Raw genomic sequence first — 21,096 nt, forward strand, 5'->3', positions numbered from 1 at the left:
TACAGTTGTGTTAGAGGAACGAGGCAGTGGCCACTAAGAATCTTCATGGAAATGATAGATACTGCAGCACTGAGTGCATATATTCTGTACACTCAAAGATTTCCTGAATGGCAGAAGAATAACCGAATCCGACGTAAACTCTTCACGACTAAAGTGGCATTTGGAGTAAGCAAAGGCAACATGGAAGAAAGAGCCAATAATATCAGCGGTCTTCATAAACATGTACAAGATGCACTGAAAGCTTGTGGTATTGCAAATCCTACAGTAGTGATCCAGACCCAGTGTTCCAAGTTACCAACGCCACAACGATGTCAAGACTGCAAGAGAAGCGAAGATCGGAAAACAAGATTCTGTTGTGTAACATGCAAGAAACCTGTTTCTAATATACACAGAGAAGAAACTGTTACTATGAAGTGCATGCAGTGCAAAAATGTACTTGACTGAAAAGTTGAAAAAATTCTTGTGTTATTTTACTGCAGTGACTGTTGAGGTACTTAATAATTAATTATCTGTTTGTTGACTACTGAATTTAGTGAAAGATATAAAAAAATTTTGTACTTTGTATCTGTGGTCTGATTAAATACTTCTAATAACCTGAAAAGCTGTTTTTCAATACTAAATAAGCCCATTTAATGGGAATAACGAAATCTGAGAACAAATATTACAATAAAACACAAAGCTCTTTTGGGGTAGTCCAGATACCCTGCTTGGTAAAATAGAGGTGTGAAAAGGCTTGGTAACGGGAGGGTTAACTGCGCCTTTGGTTGCTGCTTGCGACTTACCAGAAATCGGAGTTGACTCGACGCGTGTCGCAAAGAGGTGGTCCACAGGAAGAAGTACGAAATTCGGCTAACAGATGGCACCGGCGTTGAATGTTAAAGGCTACTTGCGACTCCTATAGCCGTGACTAAAATCGCAGCCAGAGTCTGAAAAGTCGTTATTGTGATATCTGTGACTTCCAGTCACTGTGATTTATAACATGCGCAATTTCTTGATCACCACTAGCTAAAATTGCTTCTTTTACTGATGCAGAAGCATGCTAGCTGTGTCTTTTGCTTTTCTGAATCCAATTGTGCAGTAACGTTTGGGCGTAAATTTCGCGACGAATTACGCTAAAGAACCTCCACACAGGCGTACAATTTACGCTCGGCACGAGGCGGGTTGTTCTCTGCGACATGGTAAATCACCATGTCGGCGTGTTGATGGTTTATGCCGAACAGGTTAGGGAGAGCTTTGCTCGCAGTCCGCAAAAATCAATGCGACGTCGGTTTCGCGAAACTGGCATTCCACAATGACTGGTGAATACTGCGTAGACGTTTACACTTGAAACTGTATAGATTCACAACGGCACAGCAAATTAGTGATGCAGATAAGATTGCTCGCTGTGAATTCTGTGCGTAAATGTTGCATAGGATAGAGCGCGTGAGACATTTCTGCACAGAGTAGTCTTCAGCGATGAGTCAACATTTTCTACCAGCGGCGCGATGAACGCCCACAACCCAGCGCAGCGTAAATCCACATGCTACCTTGGAACACATTTATGACAGCCCCAAAGTTAATGTGTTTTGTGCCCTTAGCAAACTGAAATGCACAGTCCGTTCTTCATCATCACTGCTATTGTGTACCTGGAAATGCTATATTGTAAGGTGTACAATCTTGCTTCCGTCGTTTGCCGATAGGTGGCGACAACGGTAAGTAGCGGTCGAAATAAACAGATCGCAGACGTCAGGCAGTTAGCTTCGACCTCGGTCAACATAACCTCAGTCGATTTGTGTCTGCATCATGAAGTTGTTCTTGATTTAAAATGTCAGTTTATGAACCTAATTCTCGTCATTTGCGGGAGCTGTTACTGTTTTGTTTCAATATGAAGAAAACAGCTGCTGAGTCTCATCGAATGCTCTCAAGTACGTATATGTTGTTGTTGTGGTCTTCAGTCCTGAGACTGGTTTGATGCAGCTCTCCATGTTACTCTATCCTGTGCAAGCTTCATCATCTCCCAGTACCTACTGCAACCTACATCCCTCTGAATCTGCTTAGTGTATTCATCTCTTAGTCTCCCTCTACGATTTTTACCCTCCAAGCTGCCCTCCAATACTAAATTGGTGATCCCTTGATGTCTCAGAACATGTCCTACCAACCGATCCTTTCTTCTAGTCAAATTCTGCCACAAGCACCTCTTCTCCCCAATTCTATTCAATACCTCCTCATTAGTTATGTGATCTACCCATCTAATCTTCAGCATTCTTCTATAGCACCACATTTCGAAATCTTCTATTCTCATCTCGTCCAAACTATTTATCGTCCATGTTTCACTTCAATACATGGCCACACTCCATATAAATACTTTCAGAAACAACTTCCTAACACTTAAATCTATACTCGATGTTAACAAATTTCTCTTCTTCAGAAACGCTTTCCTTGCCATTGCCAGTCTACATTTTATATCCTCTCTACTTTGACCATCATCAGTTATTTTGGTCCCCAAATAGCAAAACTCATTTACTACTTTAAGTGTCTCATTTCCTAATGTAATTCCCTCCGCATCACCCGAGTTAATTCGATTACATTCCATTATCCTCGTTTTGCTTTTGTTGATCATCATCTTATATCCTCCTTTCAAGACACTATCCATTCCGTTCAACTGCTCTTCCTAGTCCTTTGCTGTCTCTGACAGAAATACAATGTCATCGCTGAACCTAAAAGTTTTTATTTCTTCTCCATGGACTTTAATACCTACTCCGAACTTTTCTTTTGTTTCCTTTACTGCTTGCTCAATATACAGATTGAATAACATCGGGGAGAGGCTACAACCCTGTCTCACTCCTTTCCCAACCACTGCTTCCCTTTCATGCCCCTCGACTCTTATAACTGCCATCTGGTTTCTGTACAAATTGTAAATAGCCTTTCGCTCCCTGTATTTTACCCCTGCCCTCTTCAGAATTTGAAAGAGAGTATTCCAGTCAACATCTCTTAATGGGGCAGGTAGGTTAGAAAATTTAAAAAGGGAAATGGATAGGATAAAGTTAGATATAGCGGGAGTTAGTGAAGTTTGGTGGCAGGAGGAACAAGACTTTTGGTCAGGCGAATACAGGGTTATAAATACAAAAATCAAATAGGGGTAATGCAGGAGTAGGTTTAATAATGAATAAAAAAATAGGAGTGTGGGTTAGGTACTACAAACAGCATAGTGAACGCCTTATTGTGGCCAAGATAGACATGAAGCCCACGCCTATTACAGTAGTACAAGTGTATGTGCCAACTAGCTCTGCAGATGACGAAGAAATTGAAGAAATGTATGATGAAATAAAAGAAACTATTCAGATAGTGGAGGGAGACGAAAATTTAATAGTCATGGGTGACTGGAATTAGGCAGTAGGAAAAGGGAGAGAAGGAAACCTAGTAGGTGAATATGGATTGGGGGTAAGAAATGAAAGAGGAAGCTGCATGGTAGAATTTTGCACATAGCACAACTTAATCGTAGCTAACACTTGGTTCAAGAATTATAAAAGAAGGTTGTATACATGAAAGAAGCCTGGAGATACTGACAGGTTTCAGATAGATTATATAATGGTAAGACAGAGATTTAGGAACCAGGTTTTAAATTGTAAGACATTTCCAGGGGCAGATGTGGACTCTGACCACAATCTATTGGTTATGAACTGTAGATTAAAACTGAAGAAACTGCAAAGAGGTGGGAATTTAAGATGAGACCTGGATAAACTGACTAAACCAGAGGTTGTACAGAGTTTCAGGGAGAGCATGAGGGAACAATTGACAGGAATGGGGGAAAGAAATACAGTAGAAAAAGAATGGGTAGCTTTGGGGGATGAAGTAGTGAAGGCAGCAGAGGATCAAGTAGCTAAAAAGACGAGGGCTACTAGAAATCCTTGGGTAACAAAAGAAATATTGAATTTACTTGATGAAAGGAGAAAATATAAAAATGCAGTAAATGAAGCAGGCAAAAAGGAATACAAACGTCTCAAAAATGATATCGACAGGAAGTGCAAAATGGCTAAGCAGGGATGGCTAGAGGACAAATGTAAGATAATACTGCCTACAGGAAAATTAAAGAGACCTTTGGAGAAAAGAGAACCATTTGTATGAATAGCAAGAGCTCAGATGGAACCCAGTTCTAAGCAAAGAAGGGAAAGCAGAAAGGTGGAAGGAGTATATAGGGAGTCTATACAAGGGCGATGTACTTGAGGACAATATAATGGAAATGGAAGAGGATGTAGATGAAGATGAAATGGGAGATAAGATACTGCGTGAAGAGTCTGACAGAGCACTGAAAGACCTGAGTCGAAACAAGGCCCCGGGGGTAGACAACATTCCATTAGAACTACTGACAGCCTTGGGAGAGTCAGTCCTGACAAAACTCTACCATGTGGTGAGCAAGATGTATGAGACAGGCGAAATACCCTCAGACTTCAAGAAGAATCTAATAATTCCAGTCCCAAAAAACCTGGATCTTACATCCCACCCCCCACCCCCTGGAACCATGGACCTTACCATTGGTGGGGTGGCTTGCGTGCCTCAGTGATACAGATGGCCGTACCGTAGGTGCAACCACGACGGAGGGGTATGTTTTGAGAGGCCAGACAAACATGTGGTTCCTGAAGAGGGGCAGCAGCCTTTTCAGTAGTTGCAGGGGCAACAGTCTGGATGATTGACTGATCTGGCCTTGTAACACTAACCAAAATGGTTTGCTGTGCTGGTACTGCGAACGGCTGAAAGCAAGGGGAAACTATAGCCATAATTTTTCCCGAGGGCATGCAGCTTTACCGTATGGTTAAATGATGATGGCGTCTTCTTGGATAAAATATTCCGGAGGTAAAATAGTCCCCCATTCGGATCTCCGGTCGGGGCCTACTCAAGAGAACGTCGTTATCAGGAGAATGAAAACTGGCGTTCTACGGATCGGAGCGTGGAATGTCAGATCCCTTAATCGGGCAGGTAGGTAAGTACGTATAGTAAGAACGCAATTAGTGAAAGAACGTGTCGTGAGTGGTTTCAGCGCTCAATAACGGTGATTTTAACGTCGCAGACCGGCATAGTGGTGGAAGAGAGAATGTTTTCGAAGATGGTGAATTGGAGACATTGCTGAGTGAAGACTCGCGTCAAACTCATCAGAATTGGCACGAATAGTGGGAGTGACACAGCAAGCCATTTCAAATCATCTCAAGGCTATCGGCACTATTCAGGAAGAAGGAACTTGAGCCCCGTGTTAGCCGAAACCAAGAGACATTGAACGGCGTTTGTGTGTTCGCTTTAGAAGTAAAAACGGAAGGGATTTCTGCATCGCATTGTGATCGGGGACGGAAACTGGATTCATAGCGATAACTCTAAAAGCCAAAAATCGTGGGGATATCCCGGCCACGCTTCCACGTCGACGGCCAAACCGAGTATTCACGGCTCCGAGGTCGTGCTCTGCATTTGGTGGGACCAGCTCGGCGTCGTGTACTGTGAGGTGTTAAAACCGAGTGAAACAGTCACAGGTGCTCGTTGTCGAACGCAATTAATGCGTTTGAGCAGAGCATTAAAAGGCAAACGGCCGCAATACAGCGAGAGACTCGATAAAGTGATTTTGCGGCACGAGAACGCTCGACCCCACGTTGCTAAAGAGGTCAAAACGGACTTGTTGAAAAGGGAAGTCCTACCCCACCCGCCCAGACATTGCTCCCTCTATTCCCTGTTTAGATCAATGGCACATGGCCTGGCTGAACAACACTTCGGATCTCATGAAGTCACAAATTGGATCGCTTCAAAAGATGAACAATTCGACGCGGGACACGTACACTGCCCGAAAGATGGGAGAAAGTAGTGGCCAGCGATGGAAAATACTTTGAATGATACATGTGTAACCAACCTGTTTTCTTGAAGCCTCCAATGTTGGGTGAAAACGGCGGAAGCAAAGTTATACACCTTGTAGAAAACTTTATAATTCCACGAGTTGATGAAGGTTACAGAGATGGGACGGTTTATTACCAACAGAATGGTGCACCACCTCGTTCCCTTACGGAAGTTCGAGGTTTCCTTGACAATAGCTTCCCAGGTCGGTGGACTGGCCGTGAAAGGCCGATCACAGGGCCGCCTCGCTCCCCAGACTTGACACCACTGGTTTTCCTTTCTCTGCGGTTTCGTTGAAGACCGTCTGTTATGTTACTCCCCTACATAAACAATTTAACCGACGTGAAAATTCGAATTTCCCCTGCCATTTCACAAGTTACGCCCGATTTGCTGCAACAAGTTTGGGAAGAAATTGAGTACTGTTGGTTCGTTTGCCGCGTCAGAAATGGCAGTCCATTTCAATCAAAATGACACTTTTTTAAGTTAAACTTGAAGTTGTTTGCTACAAACTGACATCTGCGCAGAGGGCGCACATTTCACGTATTGTTAATACTACACTACTGGCCATTAAAATTGCTACACCACGAAGATGACGTGCTACAGACGCGAAATTTACCCGACAGGAAGAAGATGCTCTGATATGCAAATGATTAGCTTTTCAGAGCATTCACACAAGGTTGGCGCCGGTGGCGACACCTACAACGTGCTGACATGAGGAAACTTTCCAACCGATTTCTCATACACAAACAGCAGTTGACCGGCGTTGCCTGGTGAAACGTTGCTGTGATGCCTCGTGTAAGGAGGCGAAATGCGTACCATCGCGTTTCCGACTTTGATAAAGGTCGGATTGTAGCCTATCGCGATTGGGGTTTATCGTATCGCGACATTGCTGCTCGCGTTGGTCGAGATCCAATGACTGTTAGCAGAATATGGAATCGGTGGGTTCAGGACGGTAATACGGAACGCCGTGCTGGATCCCAACGGCCTCGTATTATTAGCAGTCGAGATGACAGGCATCTTATCCGCATGGCTGTAACGGATCGTGCAGCCACGTCTCGATCCCTGAGTCAACAGATGGGGACGTTGCTCTGTTTGACTCAATGCCCAGGCGAATCGAGGCCGTTATTCCGGCCAGAGGTGGTTGTTCTGAGTACTGATTTCTCAGGGTCTATGCACCTAAATTGCGTGAAAATGTAATCACATGTCAGTTCTAGTATAATATATTTGTCCAATGAATAGCCGATTATCATCTGATTTTCTTCGTGGTGTAGCAATTTTTATGGCCAGTAGTGTAGAAATATTGAGCAGCAGTATTGATGGCTCTCAAAATATTCTCAATGCTCGATTCGCGGATTTACTTCCAACTTGGTGTACATTTTTTAGTGGTCCATTAGGACGACATAATGTGCAAGTTGTAACGCGTACTAACGATTTCGAGAAAACCACAAGAGCAGTTTTTAGGCGGAAGTGATGTGCCGTTGCGTCGCGAGTGAAACGCCCGGTTGCGTTAACGTTCAGACCCGAGACAGGCAGCACGTGACAACTTCGGTACGCGCCTGGTTCCAACGACAGATATACAGCTGACGGGGAGCTGTGAGCTCGCAGTACTCGTGTCCAACATGACTGTATACAGGGTGTTACAAAAAGGTACGGCCAAACTTTCAGGAAACATTCCACACACACAAAGAAAGAAAATATGTTATGTGGAGATATGCCTGAAAACGCTTAATTTCCATGTTAGAGCTCATTTTACTTTCGTCAGTATGTACTGTACTTCCGCGATTCACCGCCATGATTTCATACGGGATACTCTACCTGTGATGTTAGAACGTGTGCCTTTACAAGTACGACACAACATGTGGTTCATGCACGATGGAGCTCTTGCACATTTCAGTCGAAGTGTTCGTACTGATGGATTGGTAGAGGCGGACCAATTCCGTGGCCTCCACACTCTCCTGACCTCAATCCTCTTGACTTTCGTTTATGGGGGCATTTGAAAGCTCTCGTCTACGCAACCCCAGTACCAAATGTAGAGACTCTCCGTGCTCGTATTGTGGACGGCTGTGATACAATACGCCATTCTCCAGGGCTGCATCAGCGCATCGGGGATTCCGTGCGACGGAGGGTGGATTCCTCGCTAACGGAGGGTATTTTGAACATTTCCTGTAACAAAGTCTTTGAAGTCACGCTGGTACGTTCTGTTGCTGTGTGTTTCCATTCCACGATTAATGTGATTTGAAGAGAAGTAATAAAATGAGCTCTAACATGGAAAGTAAGCGTTTCCGTACACATGTCCTCATAACATATTTTCTTTCTTTGTGTGTGAGGAATGTTTCCTGAAAGTTTGGCCGTACCTTTTTGTAACACCCTGTATACGTAGCTACAGAATTCGTGTACTTTTCTTCATTTTGATCCCTCAGTTATCCGTATGCAGTAAAAAAAATTAGCGAGTGCCGCGCGGTCTTAGGTGCCTTGTCACGGGCTCAGGATGGACGAATAAGCGTCTGGCGGCAGCCCAACAGAGCTGGAAGAAAAAAGAAAATGCCAGCTGCAGGGAAGCATGGCAGGGTCCCTGTTACGGTTTGTAGTTGTCTGTCGGCCCAAGGAGTGGGTGAGCTCCTCTTCATTGACGAAACAGTGGATAGAAATGTATACCTGCAGATTCTAAGGAACAAGAGGAAGAAGAGCGCAGAAAATATTTGGATTGGAAGCTATTTGTCCCAAAACTTTTGTGAAGGCAAGTCTATGTTATTTGACATAAATGTGAAATTGTTTGTATATTGTGTGTCATTGAATGAAGCAAAATCTTCAATTTATTGTTCTGTGAATATCATTTTATCTGTTGGATTAACAAACATAGCACATTCAATTGTTTATCTGTTATTTCTCTAAGTAAATACAAAACTATTGTTTGACCCAAAACTTATGAAAGGTACTGTATGTTTCTAACGTTTCTGAACTTGCGTTCCGTTTTAGAAGATTTGACTCTTCAATTCCTTTGTTGTTCACACCCGTCTGTTTGTTGTTTACATTTCTGTGAGACGTCTATGTGGTATCTTGCGTAGTCTCACTATTCATCACACTTACGACAGTGGTTTGAAGAGTTTTCGGAACAGAATAGGAAAAAAAGTATTTGGATCAGTTAAACTTTTTTTATTTTTGAATGTAGTCTCATTGTAGATTATTGAACTTCGGCCAACGATGTTCCAGTGCATTGATCCCCTCTCGGAAATCAGTTTCCTCCAGGGCTGCAAAATATTTGTCAACTCCGGCTATCAATTCATCGTTTGAATTGAATCCCCATCCACCAGGAAAAATTTCGAAAGAGATGGGAGTCTGACAGCCATACCACGTGACTAAGGCGGGTGTGGCAACAATTCTTACCTTAGTTTGTGCAATTTTGCCATGGCGACGGCACGTGTGCGAGCGCGCATCGTCTTGATGGAAGAAGACTTTCTTCCTTGCTAGTCCTTTCCTTTTTTCGCGTATCTTTTGTTGCAGTTTGTCCAGGAGGTTAGCATAGTATTCTCCAGTAATTGTTTGCGCGGTGGGGAGATAATCTACAAACAGAACCCCCTTCATATCCCAGAACACTGATGTCGTGACCTTTCCCACTGAAGGAATTGTCTTTGTTTTCTTTGGTGGCGGAGAATCAGCATGTTTCAACTCCTTTGACTGTTGTTTTGTCTCTGGGGTATAGTAGTGCAACCAAGTTTCATCTGCGGCCACAAACCGACGCACAAAATCTTACAAAATTGTTGAGGCTTTCGTGGCCACTTGTTGACAAACTGCCTATTGGCTTCTGTCTCGGGTTCTTCGGCCGACGTTCATCTAATGATTTTTCTGACGTTTCGCCAGCACGAGTGGCTGGCATTGTCAAAGCTTCACCCTCCATTGCCGGAAATGGAGGGTGAAGCTTTGACAATGCCAGCCACTCGTGCTGGCGAAACGTCAGAAAAATCATTAGATGAACGTCGGCCGAAGAACCCGAGACAGAAGCCAATAGGCAGTTTGCAAAAAAACTTGTTTGTTTCTCTTAAAAAGGGGCCAAATACGAGGTGCATTCAGGTTCTAAGGCCTCCGATTTTTTTTCTCCGGACTGGAAAGAGATAGAAACATGCGCATTGTTTTAAAATTAGGCCGCGTTCATTGTCAATACGTTCCAGAGATGGCAGCCAGCACCGTATGGCAGATGCAATTTTACCGCCAGCGGCGAGAATGAGAACTGTTTTAAATACTTAAAATGGCGACGTTTTCCTTACTTGAACAGCGTGCAATCATTCGTTTTCTGAATTTGTGTGGTGTGAAACCAATTGAAATTCATCGACAGTTGAAGGAGACATGTGGTGATGGAGTTACGGATGTGTCAAAAGTGCGTTCGTGGGTGCGACGGTTTAATGAAGGCAGAACATCGTGTGACAACAAACCGAAACAACCTCGTGCTCGCACAAGCCGGTCTGACGACATGATCGAGAAAGTGGAGAGAATTGTTTTGGGGGATCGCCGAATGATTGTCGAACAGATCGCCTCCAGAGTTGGCATTTCTGTGGGTTCTGTGCACACAATCCTGCACGACGACCTAAAAATGCGAAAAGTGTCATCCAGGTGGGTGCCACGAATGCTGACGGACGACCACACGGCTGCCCGTGTGGCATGTTGCCGAGCAATGTTGACGCACAACGACAGCGTGAATGGGACTTTCTTTTCGTCGGTTGTGACAATGGATGAGATGTGGATGCCATTTTTCAATCCAGAAACAAAGCGCCAGTCAGCTCAATGGAAGCACACATATTCACCGCCATCAAAAAAATTTCGGGTAACCGCCAGTGCTGAAAAAATGATGGTGTTCATGTTCTGGGACAGCGAGGGCGTAATCCTTACCCATTGCGTTCCAAAGGGCACTACGGTAACAGGTGCATCCTACGAAAATGTTTTGAAGAACAAATTCCTTCCTGCACTGCAACAAAAACGTCCGGGAAGGGCTGCGCGTGTGCTGTTTCACCGAGACAACGCACCCGCACATCGAGCTAACATTACGCAACAGTTTCTTCGTGATAACAACTTTGAAGTGACTCCTCATGCTCCCTACTCACCTGACCTGGCTCCTAGTGACTTTTGGCTTTTTCCATCAATGAAAGACACTCTCCGTGGCCGCACATTCACCAGCCGTGCTGCTATTGCCTCAGCGATTTTCCAGTGGTCAAAACAGACTCCTAAAGAAGCCTTCGCCGCTGCCATGGAATCATGGCGTCAGCATTGTGAAAAATGTGTACGTCTGCAGAGCGATTACGTCGAGAAGTAACGCCAGTTTCATCGATTTCGGGTGAGTAGTTAATTACAAAAAAAATCGGAAGCCTTAGAACTTGAGTGCATCTCGTACTGTTCTGATATGTCCATTCACGTGCGTTTTTTATCCAGCGCCAAGAGTCGCGGCACCCATCTTGCAGACAATTTTTTTTTCATTTCTAATTCTTCAGTTAAAATGTGATATTCCCTTTCAGATGACATCTGGCAAGCGTGAGCTCTTTCACGCACTTTCAATCGGCGATCCTGCGTGACCATTTTGTGCACTTTTGCAATGTTCTCTGGAGCAGTGACACATCTTGGCCGACTTCAGGCCGGAATAGTCTAAGCTCTCCGGACCAAATTTAAATTTATTTGTCCACTTGGCGACAGTTGAGTATGAAGGAGGAGAGTAAGAGAGTGTATTCTGGAAATTGCAAGAATGTCCTTTGCTTTCATACCTTTCTTTACAAAGTACTTAATCACTGCTCGAATCACGATTTTTTCCATCTTCGCAAATCACTACGCGGGAACAACAACAGAGCCACGTCACGGTAACAGCTCTCTTCCAAGAGCAGTGACGTGGAACGTGCTTATACAGGCAACACTCCAATGAACATCACGTGAACAACTCGTTGCGCTAGCACTGACCTCTCGTGGTGATTCCAAGAACTTTCAGACCACCCTCGTGCCGGCCGCGGTGGTCTAGCGGTTCTAGGCGCTCAGCCCGGAACCGCGCGACTGCTGCGGTCGCAGGTTCGACTCCTGCCTCGGGCATGGATGTGTATGATGTCCTTAGGTTAGTTAGGTTTAAGTAGTTCTAAGTTCTAGGGGACTGATGACCACAGATGTTAAGTCCCATAGTGCTCAGAGCCATTTGAACCACCCTGGCATGGTAATGCATTCTTATCACATAACTTGTATTCTATAACCAATGTATAGTATGACAACTGTCAGGACCACAGAAAGAGAGTAAACATTTCAATGACCGCACGACAAGTTCATAAAGTTGTGAAGAAAAAAAAAATGGCACGAGGATGTTAGAATCCAGTTCGCCCGATTCACAGTCCAATGCCGTGAACACTTGGCCGCGACGCCACGGCGCTCATCCTTTACTCTGTGTTCCACTTGTTGAGGTTGGACCGCCCACTGTTACCATTTTGCTTTTTTGTTTTCACAGTTAAGTACACCTCCTTCCTGTTTTCATGCTTGATCTGTGTTCAGTTTTTGACGGGCTATCTACTGGTTCATCTTATCACTAAATCTGAGGGGGGTGCGATGGTGGAGGTTCCCTTATTAACAGCTACTTCCAGAATGGCAGAATATGCACAGCCAGTTATTCTCTAGAGCCAGCTTGGTACGGTCACTTAATGTCAATTTTCGGTGCGAAACGACACCCCAATCAAGCGTTCTCCAGGTGCGAGATACTCACAGGTAGTGGCGGTCTTGTGGTTAGCGCTCAAGCACCATAATCGTTGGGTCGTTGGATCGAGTCCTGCTGATGGTTTTTTTACTTCATATTTTTTCAACACTACTCATATTATTCGCACATATTACATGTGAAAGGTAATATGCTGAAAAGACATACGTTTCTGCACGAACTTGTACTGACTTTCAAATGTTATTTGATTGTTTGCTAATTTTTATTATCAAAGCAATTATTATGAGACACACCTTTCAAGGACGATGGACAGACCTCGAAAGCCCGATTCAAAGGACGACAAACAAAGCTGTAAATAACCGTTATTCACTGATACGGTGAGTTATAGTATTCCGAATGTACGATTAGGCGTTGGGTGTGCCTCGGACATTACTAGTAGCAGGTTGATAGTTTTCGTACAGACACGGAAAGCGGCATCTAGTACATCGAATGAATGTAATTTTCCCGCGTGCCCAGGGAGTCTTCAGAGTTTTTTGAAATTTGTGGTAAGTTCCTATCTGACCAATCTGCTGAGGTCATCGGTCCCTAGGCTTACACACTAACTTATACGGACAACACACACACACACACACACACACACACACACACACACACACACACACACACACACACACACACACCATGCCCGAGGGAGGACTCGAACCTCCGACGGGGGGAGCCGCGCGAACCGTGGCAGGGCGCCTGAGGTCGCGCGGCTCTTTAGAGTTTCTGAGGAAAAACAAAATTCGGTGATGTTTTGAAAAATGTCTGTTTCTGCCGACAAGTTATGTATCGCTCCAACACAGCCAAAGAAACACAGGATAATTTCGCAAGTGAAAGAAATAGTATTTAAATGATGACTAACTGAAACCCTCAGCTGCCGACAGGTGTTGTTGATATACCTCGAAGTGGACAGCTGAAAATGTGTGCTCCGACCGGGACTCGAACCCGAGGTCTCCTGCTTACATGGCAGACGCTCTATCCATCTGAGCCACCGAGGACACAGATGAATAGCGCGACTGCAGGGACTTATCCCTTGCACGTTTCCCGTTGAGACTCACATTCCCAACTGTCCACAATTCTACATATGCAATGTACCTTATAGACATTTGCCCATTCACTCATTACTCGCGCACGTTTTGGCGATTCCCGTAAGTCTGGGCAACCCGTGCGCATTCGCACAGACGAAGGTCAATGGCTGGGTAGCCTTTAACTATATATATATATGAAGACAGAAACTGTTCAGATCTCGGGTTCGAGTCCCGGTCGGGGCACACATTTTCAGCTGTCCACATCGACGTAAATCAACACCACCTGTCGGCAGCTGAAGGTTTCAGTTAGTCATCATTTATTCCAGGGAAAAGCTGCACGGTCATCAACAGTATTCTGTTCTTTCGAGAGATAGTATTTATTACTTTTAGTGCTAGTTTATTTATGTTTACACTAACAGAAGAAATCAGCTGAAATGTAAAGGCGTCTTTATTGCCATTCTACTTCCCCTTCTTGTGAAACAGAGTCTGTGAATTCATTTCGCACTTCCTCGGCTGACTGTGGCCAGTTACGTACGTTTTGGGTTCCAACTAAATATTTGTTTTGCCCATGGGTCATTTCGGCACTCTCGTTGAGTTTGGAAAACTTGGGAACCAAGTGTGCCAGTTGGGGCTTAAATGGAATTCTCCTCTGTTACTAATAAGTTGTGAAAAGCGCATATCGCCTCGTGTTTTCGTAACTCGGAAGTATTCGCGTTCGTAGTACTCGAAAACGTGCACATGTAAGTCCTAAAATGTTTTCATACTCTCATACGCATTTCGTGCTCGGGAAGACCGATAGTTAAACATCCGATTTTGCATTGCTGGACCTCATTGTTTGGACCAGAAGCCTGTATTACTGTATGTTTTCCATCCATGGCGCGAATCCAGTTTAGAAAACCCTATCTATTTTCAAAACTATTTGCGATTTGTAACCACTCTTCTTCTGTTGAAGATATCGCAAATTATAGGAAACAAAATTATATCTGAAATGTATCCCTTTGAAGATACATACTACATTATGATATTTATTTTAGGTACCAGAAGATGCCAGAGAGAAGAATGAGTGAGAGGCAAATTCTCTTCCAGAAAACACACTCAGTGATATGGAAGGAACAAAAAGTGGTGTGAAAAATTAAGCGAGGCAAATACGGACGATATTCCGAGCAGAGCAGTAGAAGCCATGCAGAAGCCTGTTGATGAATATCAGGTGTTTGCGGATTATGTAGCATTAGAACTACGTTCGTTATCACAACCATCGAGTAAAAAAAAATTAAAAAGGATGATACAAGAGGCGATACTGCAAGTTTCTGCAGAAGATGAAGATGCAGGTGCTTCCCGGATACCTCCAGAAGGTAAATACTTCGTAAATTTTCTGCTTAAGCGAATTGTTTGGTTTACATTTTTATACATACACTATATGATCAAAAGTATCCGGACACCCCTAAAAAGATACATTTTTCGTATTAGGTGCATTGTGCTGCCACCTACTGCCAGGTACTCCATATCAGCGACCTCAGTAGTCATTAGACATCGCGAGAGAGCAGAATGGGGCGCTTCGCGGAACTGACGGACTTCGAACGTGCTCAGGTCATTGGGTGTTACCTCTGTCATGCGTCTGTACCCGAGATTTCCAGACTCCTGAACATCCCTAGGTCCACTGTTTCCGATGTGTCAGTGAAGTGGAAACGTGAAGGGACACGTACAGCACAAAAGCGTACAGGCCGACCTCGTCTGTTGACTGACAGAGACCGCCGACAGTTGAAGAGGGTCGTAATGTCTAATACGCAGACCATCACACAAGAATTCCAAACTGCATCAGGATCCACTGCAAGTACTATGACAGATAGGTGGGAGGTGGAAAAGCTTGGATTTCATGGTCGAGCAGCTGCTCGTAAGCCACACATCACGGCGATGAATGCCAAACGATGCCTCGCTTGGTGTACGGAGCGTAAACATTGGACGACTGAACAGTGGAAAAACGTTGTGTGGAGTGACGAATCTCTGTACACATGTGGCTATCCGATGGCAGGGTGTGGGTGTGGCGAATGTCCGGTGAACGTCATCTGCCACCGTGTGTACTCCCGACAGTAAAATTCGAAGGCGGTGGTGTTATGGTGTGGTCGTGTTTTTCACGGAGGGGGCTCGCACCCCTTGTTGTTTTGCGTGACACTATCACAGCACAGGCCTACACTGATGTTTTAGGCACCGCCTTGCATCCCACTGATGAAGAGCAATCGGGGATGGCGATTGCTTATTTGAACACGATCGGGCACCTGTTCATAATACACGGCCTGTGGCGAAGTGGTTACAGGACAATAACATCCCTGTAATGGACTGGCCTGCACAGAGTCCTGACCTGAATGCTACAGAACACCTTCGCGATGTTTCGGAACGCTGACTTCGTGCCAGGCCTCCCTGACCGACATCGATACCTCTCCTCGTGAAGAATGGGCTGCCATTCCCCGAGAAACCTTCCAGCACCTGACTGAACGTATGCCTGCGAGAGTGGAAGCTGTCATCAGGGCTAAGGGTGGGCCAACACCATATTGAATTCCAGTATTAACGATGGGGGACGCCACGAACTTGTAAGTCATTTTCAGTCACGTGTCCGGATACTTTTGATCACATAGTGTAGGTATCGGACTTCAAGGCATGTGGCACAAAAACCGTTAAAGAAAAAAGGATGTATCTTGGTTAGACCTTTAATGCGCTGTAGCACTGAAACTTCATATTTGCGCAATAAGCAAGAATAAATACGAAATCCACCAAAAAACGGCACGATAGCTTCGCAAACTGTGAAATCGAGATTGCCCTGTGCGAAGTGCTTTTGTTACTCAATCTGAGGACAGCACACGTAATCTGGTTAGCCAATCCAGCGAGTACGGCAGACCGATCTACTCAGCCAATGGCAAAGGTGACTGTTTCTTCGCGTGCAGTACAGGAATAGAGCTACGGCCTTACAATTTTTTTTTATCCGAAATATTGGCTGTTTTTTTCGTCATAGATTTGGTTAGGATGGGATGTAAGACGACATTTAAATTGTTGCGAATGAGACAGTGACATGGGGGGAATATTTTTTGCAAGGAATATGTAGCTCTTTTATTCTGAATACGTTGTGGTTTCCACTTCGGGATATCTTAGGGTGTGGTACGGCTTGGACGTAACAACATAACTTAATCTTCGAACACTAAAGGCGGTGACTTTGTTACTAAACCACACAATTAATAGTTGGTGCACTAGTTAATTACAGTTATTATAAGGCCTTTAATGGTACGTCAATACAAAATAAGTACAGAATGCCCCGTTTTACACCCTGTGTTGACAACAGTATTGCTCAAAGTATTGGCGGGAACCTCGAATTGGTACCAGCCGCAATCGTAAATTTTTGGAAGGTTTAGTAATCTAGTGTCAAACTGCTGAGAGTGAGAGTGAAGCAGTGGTTTTTATGTTCTGCTTGTTACAAATATCTGGTTGTTCTAGGAATACGTCGCGGATTGCACGAGTGTGGTTAAGCTGTATTTTCCGAATATCTCGCAGTTTCCGTGTGGTCAGGCAGGGACACGAGAGCACAGCTTCTGGTCGTGGTGACAGGCTGATTTTTAGCGTAGCCGGAGGTCTAGCGTACGTTGGAATGCAAAAGTATGGTTGTGAGTTGGCGAAGCAGAAAACTTGATTTTGTTGACAGACTGATCTGTAGCGTAGCCGTAAGTCGAGTTTATGTTCAGAGGTAGCTATTTATTGTTAGTGGGCGAAACCTACCAATCTGAAAGCGAAAAACGGTATTGTGGTGACAAAAGTTATAGCTAGCTTGCGGCACAGCAGTGAAATATATAACCTTATGTTGTGAGCAATCTGATATTTTCGCGAATATGTCGAGATCTCCGATAGTGTGGATAGGCAGGAGAGCATAAATTCAATTTATTTTTGCTATCGTTTCGGCCTGCTATGGACCACTAAGATTTTTATCTCTTCCCTGATTGTGTTTTCCTCTTTTGCCAGTAGATTTTCATTTTGGCTGACTGTGCTTCTATGGATCTGCTCTGCGCATGATCTTGATGTTCTGAAACCAGCCTGATATTCGCCCAATTGTTGATCTAAGACTGATTCAGCTCTGTTTAACAACGTTCTGGAAAAGAAAGATCTTGTACGTCATTGGTATCAAAGAGATTCCTCGGTAATTATTCAGATCTCTCTTATCGCCTTTTTTATGAAGTGGGTGAATAATTGCTACGGTCCGATCTGGAGATAGAGTTTCAGTTTCCCAAATCTTCACTATGATATCATGGAGATGTTTTATTGTATCGTGATCTGTGTATTTCCACGTTTCAGCCAATATGCGATCCTCACCTCTAGATTTGTTATTTTTCAAGCCTGTTATAGTTTTCATGATTTCATCTAATGTGGGAGGGGGACTATCTGTAGGAGGAACAGTAGGATAGAAATCGAGCTTTTCATTTGGATTTTCAGCATTCAGTAGGGATGAAAAGTAATTTCCAAAAGCTGCAGCACACGATTTGTCATTCAAATTTAGTTTTCCATCGAGTCCTCGTATATGTAACGTAGGAGGTTTAAACTTCGATAGTTGTGATTTAGAGGCTTTATAAAATTCCACAGTGTGATGACTTCTAAAATTTCTTCTATTTCATCTATGTGGTTTTTGTTGAAGAGTCTCTTAGTTGATATCAACACTTTTGATGTATCTTTCATAACCTTCAAGTAGTTCTCGTGATTTTTGGAGGTTTTCCTGCTATTCCATTTTATCCGAGCCTGTCTTCACTTTTCAATTGCTTCATTACAGTCTTCGTTCCACCACGGGTGTTTATATTTTTTATTGGTCAGTATAGTTTCAGTGGTTGATTGTACCATAGCTTCTTTAATTCTGTTCGAGTCTGTTTTATTTGGTTTGCTGTGTAGAGTTTCTGTAAATTTGTTGTTGACATCTTTCAGTTACTTATATCAAATTTTGGAGGTCTTGATATATTGGAAAGGTTCTTTCGGCTATCTTGGATGATATTCATTTTTACCAGAGACAAGTAATGCTCAGAATTAATGTTGGCATTCCTCAAAACTGTAACATTGAAAATTTCCCCGGTGGATTTCTTAGAAACAGCTACATGGTCCACCTGGAACTCTCCAAACATTGCGTTAGGTTGTTTCCATGTTTTGGCGTTTCGAGGTAGGTGCTTGAAGGCTGTGGATTTTAAAAGAAGATCACAGTTCTTACAAATATCAATTAGTCACTCACCATTTTTATTTGTTCTTTTATGTGCTGGGTAGTCACCAACCATTTGTTTTTCCTTTCTCTTACAACCTTCAGCAGACATATTCTCTCACCAACCCGTTCCAATACTCTTTCATTACTCACTCTTTCCATCCAGCTTATTCTCTCCATTCTCCTCCACATCCACATCTCAAATGCTTCTAACCTTTTTTCATCCTCTCGTCTCAGCGTTCATGTTTCTGCCCCATGTAGTGCAACACTCCAGACAAAACATTTGCTGAGCCTTTTCCTTAGACCTTTACCTAATTTGCCACATAAGAGTCTCCTGTTTCTGCTATGGCAGTTCGAGTTTTCACCTCCTGGTGACATCTCAGGTCTTCAGTCATTGTGCTTCCAAGATATTTAAGTGCACTTACTTGGCTAATGGTAGATTGTCCTATTTTGATATTGGACAGTCTGTGACTTGTACTGATGACCATACTCTTCATTTACATATTCCTCTTTTCCCATCTAAGCCTTTCGCAATAATCTCTTCAAGATATCCGTTAAACAACAGTGGGGAAAGGCAACAACCTTGTCTAATGGAGAGTAGCGAAAGTTTGAACATTTTTTTGTTCTTGCCATAAATTGTTCTTATGAAAAAAACAACAAAATTCCACAGAAATAATTCTTCCTTTTTGTCAGAAAACTTACGCAAATTATTATTATTATTATAATTATTCTTTCTTTCTTTTCTCAGACGTTACGTCTGGTCAAAAATGGAAAGTGACGCGGACCTTGATCAAGCGTGACTTCCTTTTAACTGTACGGTATATGTTATATTGCATTTAGGAACTTTCAGGTAATTGAACATGTATCAATAATTACGGATTTCTGTAGATGTATATATAAGTTTGGATGTAGCTGTATTGCATTGATGTACTGGTGGATATTGTTTGGTATGACTTCTGTAGTTGATAGTATAATTGGTATGATGTCAACTTTATCCTGATGCCACATGTCCTTGACTTCCTCAGGCAGTTGGATGTATTTTTCAATTTTTTCTCCTGCTTTCTTCTGTATATTTGTTGTATTGGGTATGGATATTTCAATTAGTTGTGTTAATTTCTTCTTTTTATTGGTGAGTATGATGTCAGGTTTGTTATGTGGCGTTGTTTTATCTGTTATAATGGTTCTGTTCCAGTATAATTTGTATTCATCATTCTCCAGTACATTTTGTGGTGCATACTTGTATGTGGGAACGTGTTGTTTTATAAGTTTATGTTGTAAGGCAAGCTGTTGATGTATTATTTTTGCTACATTGTCATGTCTTCTGGGGTTTTCTGTATTTGCTAGTATTGTACATCTGCTTGTGATGTGATCTACTGTTTCTATTTGTTGTTTGCAAAGTCTGCATTTATCTGTTGTGGTATTGGGATCTTTGATAATATGCTTGCTGTAATATCTGGTGTTTATTGTTTGATCCTGTATTGCAATCACGAATCCTTCCGTCTCACTGTATATATTGCCTTTTCTTAGCCACGTGTCGGATGCGTCTTGATCGATGTGTGGCTGTGTTAGATGATACGGGTGCTTGCCATGTAGTGTTTTCTTTTTCCAATTTACTTTCTTCATATCTGTTGATGTTATGTGATCTAAAGGGTTGTAGAAGTGGTTATGAAATTGCAGTGGTGTAGCCAATGTATTTGTATGAGTGATTGCTTTGTGTATTTTGCTGGTTTCTGCTCGTTCTATAAAGAGTTTTCTTAAATTGTCTACCTGTCCATAATGTAGGTTTTTTTATGTTGATAAATCCCCTTCCTCCTTCCTTTGTGCTTAATGTGAATCTTTCTGTTGCTGAATGTATGTAATGTATTCTATATTTGTGGCATTGTGATCGTGTAAGTGTGTTGAGCGCTTCTGGGTCTGTGTTACTCCATTTCACTACTCCAAATGAATAGGTCAATATTGGTATAGCATAAGTATTTATAGCTTTTGTCTTGTTTCTTGCTGTCAATTCTGTTTTCAGTATTTTTGTTAGTCTTTGTCTATATTTTTCTTTTAGTTCTCCTTTAATATTTGTATGATCTATTCCTATTTTTTGTCTGTATCCTAGATATTTATAGGCATCTGTTTTTTCCATCGCTTCTATGCAGTCGCTGTGGTTATCCAATATGTAATCTTCTTGTTTAGTGTGTTTTCCCTTGACTATGCTATTTTTCTTACATTTGTCTGTTCCAAAAGCCATATTTATATCATTGCTGAATACTTCTGTTATCTTTAGTAATTGGTTGAGTTGTTGATTTGTTGCTGCC

At 43.0% G+C, this 21,096-nt stretch overlaps 1 protein-coding gene across 5 annotated transcripts in view; it reads left to right on the forward strand.

The window, feature by feature from the left end:
* The window catches only part of LOC126213522 (uncharacterized), a 173,677-nt gene that overhangs the window by 43,090 nt on the left and 109,491 nt on the right, over positions 1-21,096 (forward strand). For 4 of the 5 annotated variants that reach the window (XM_049941358.1, XM_049941356.1, XM_049941355.1 and 1 more), the window contains one exon: positions 14,616-14,933. The exons of the other annotated variant lie outside the window; for it this stretch is intronic. In XM_049941358.1, coding sequence (XP_049797315.1) covers positions 14,762-14,933 — 172 coding nt within the window. In that variant the 5' untranslated portion in view covers positions 14,616-14,761. The remainder of the gene's footprint in view (positions 1-14,615; positions 14,934-21,096) is intronic. 5 annotated transcript variants of the gene reach the window in all.

Source organism: Schistocerca nitens, chromosome 11 (assembly GCF_023898315.1).
Source record: "Schistocerca nitens isolate TAMUIC-IGC-003100 chromosome 11, iqSchNite1.1, whole genome shotgun sequence".
In the NCBI taxonomy this organism is placed as follows: domain Eukaryota; kingdom Metazoa; phylum Arthropoda; class Insecta; order Orthoptera; family Acrididae; genus Schistocerca; species Schistocerca nitens.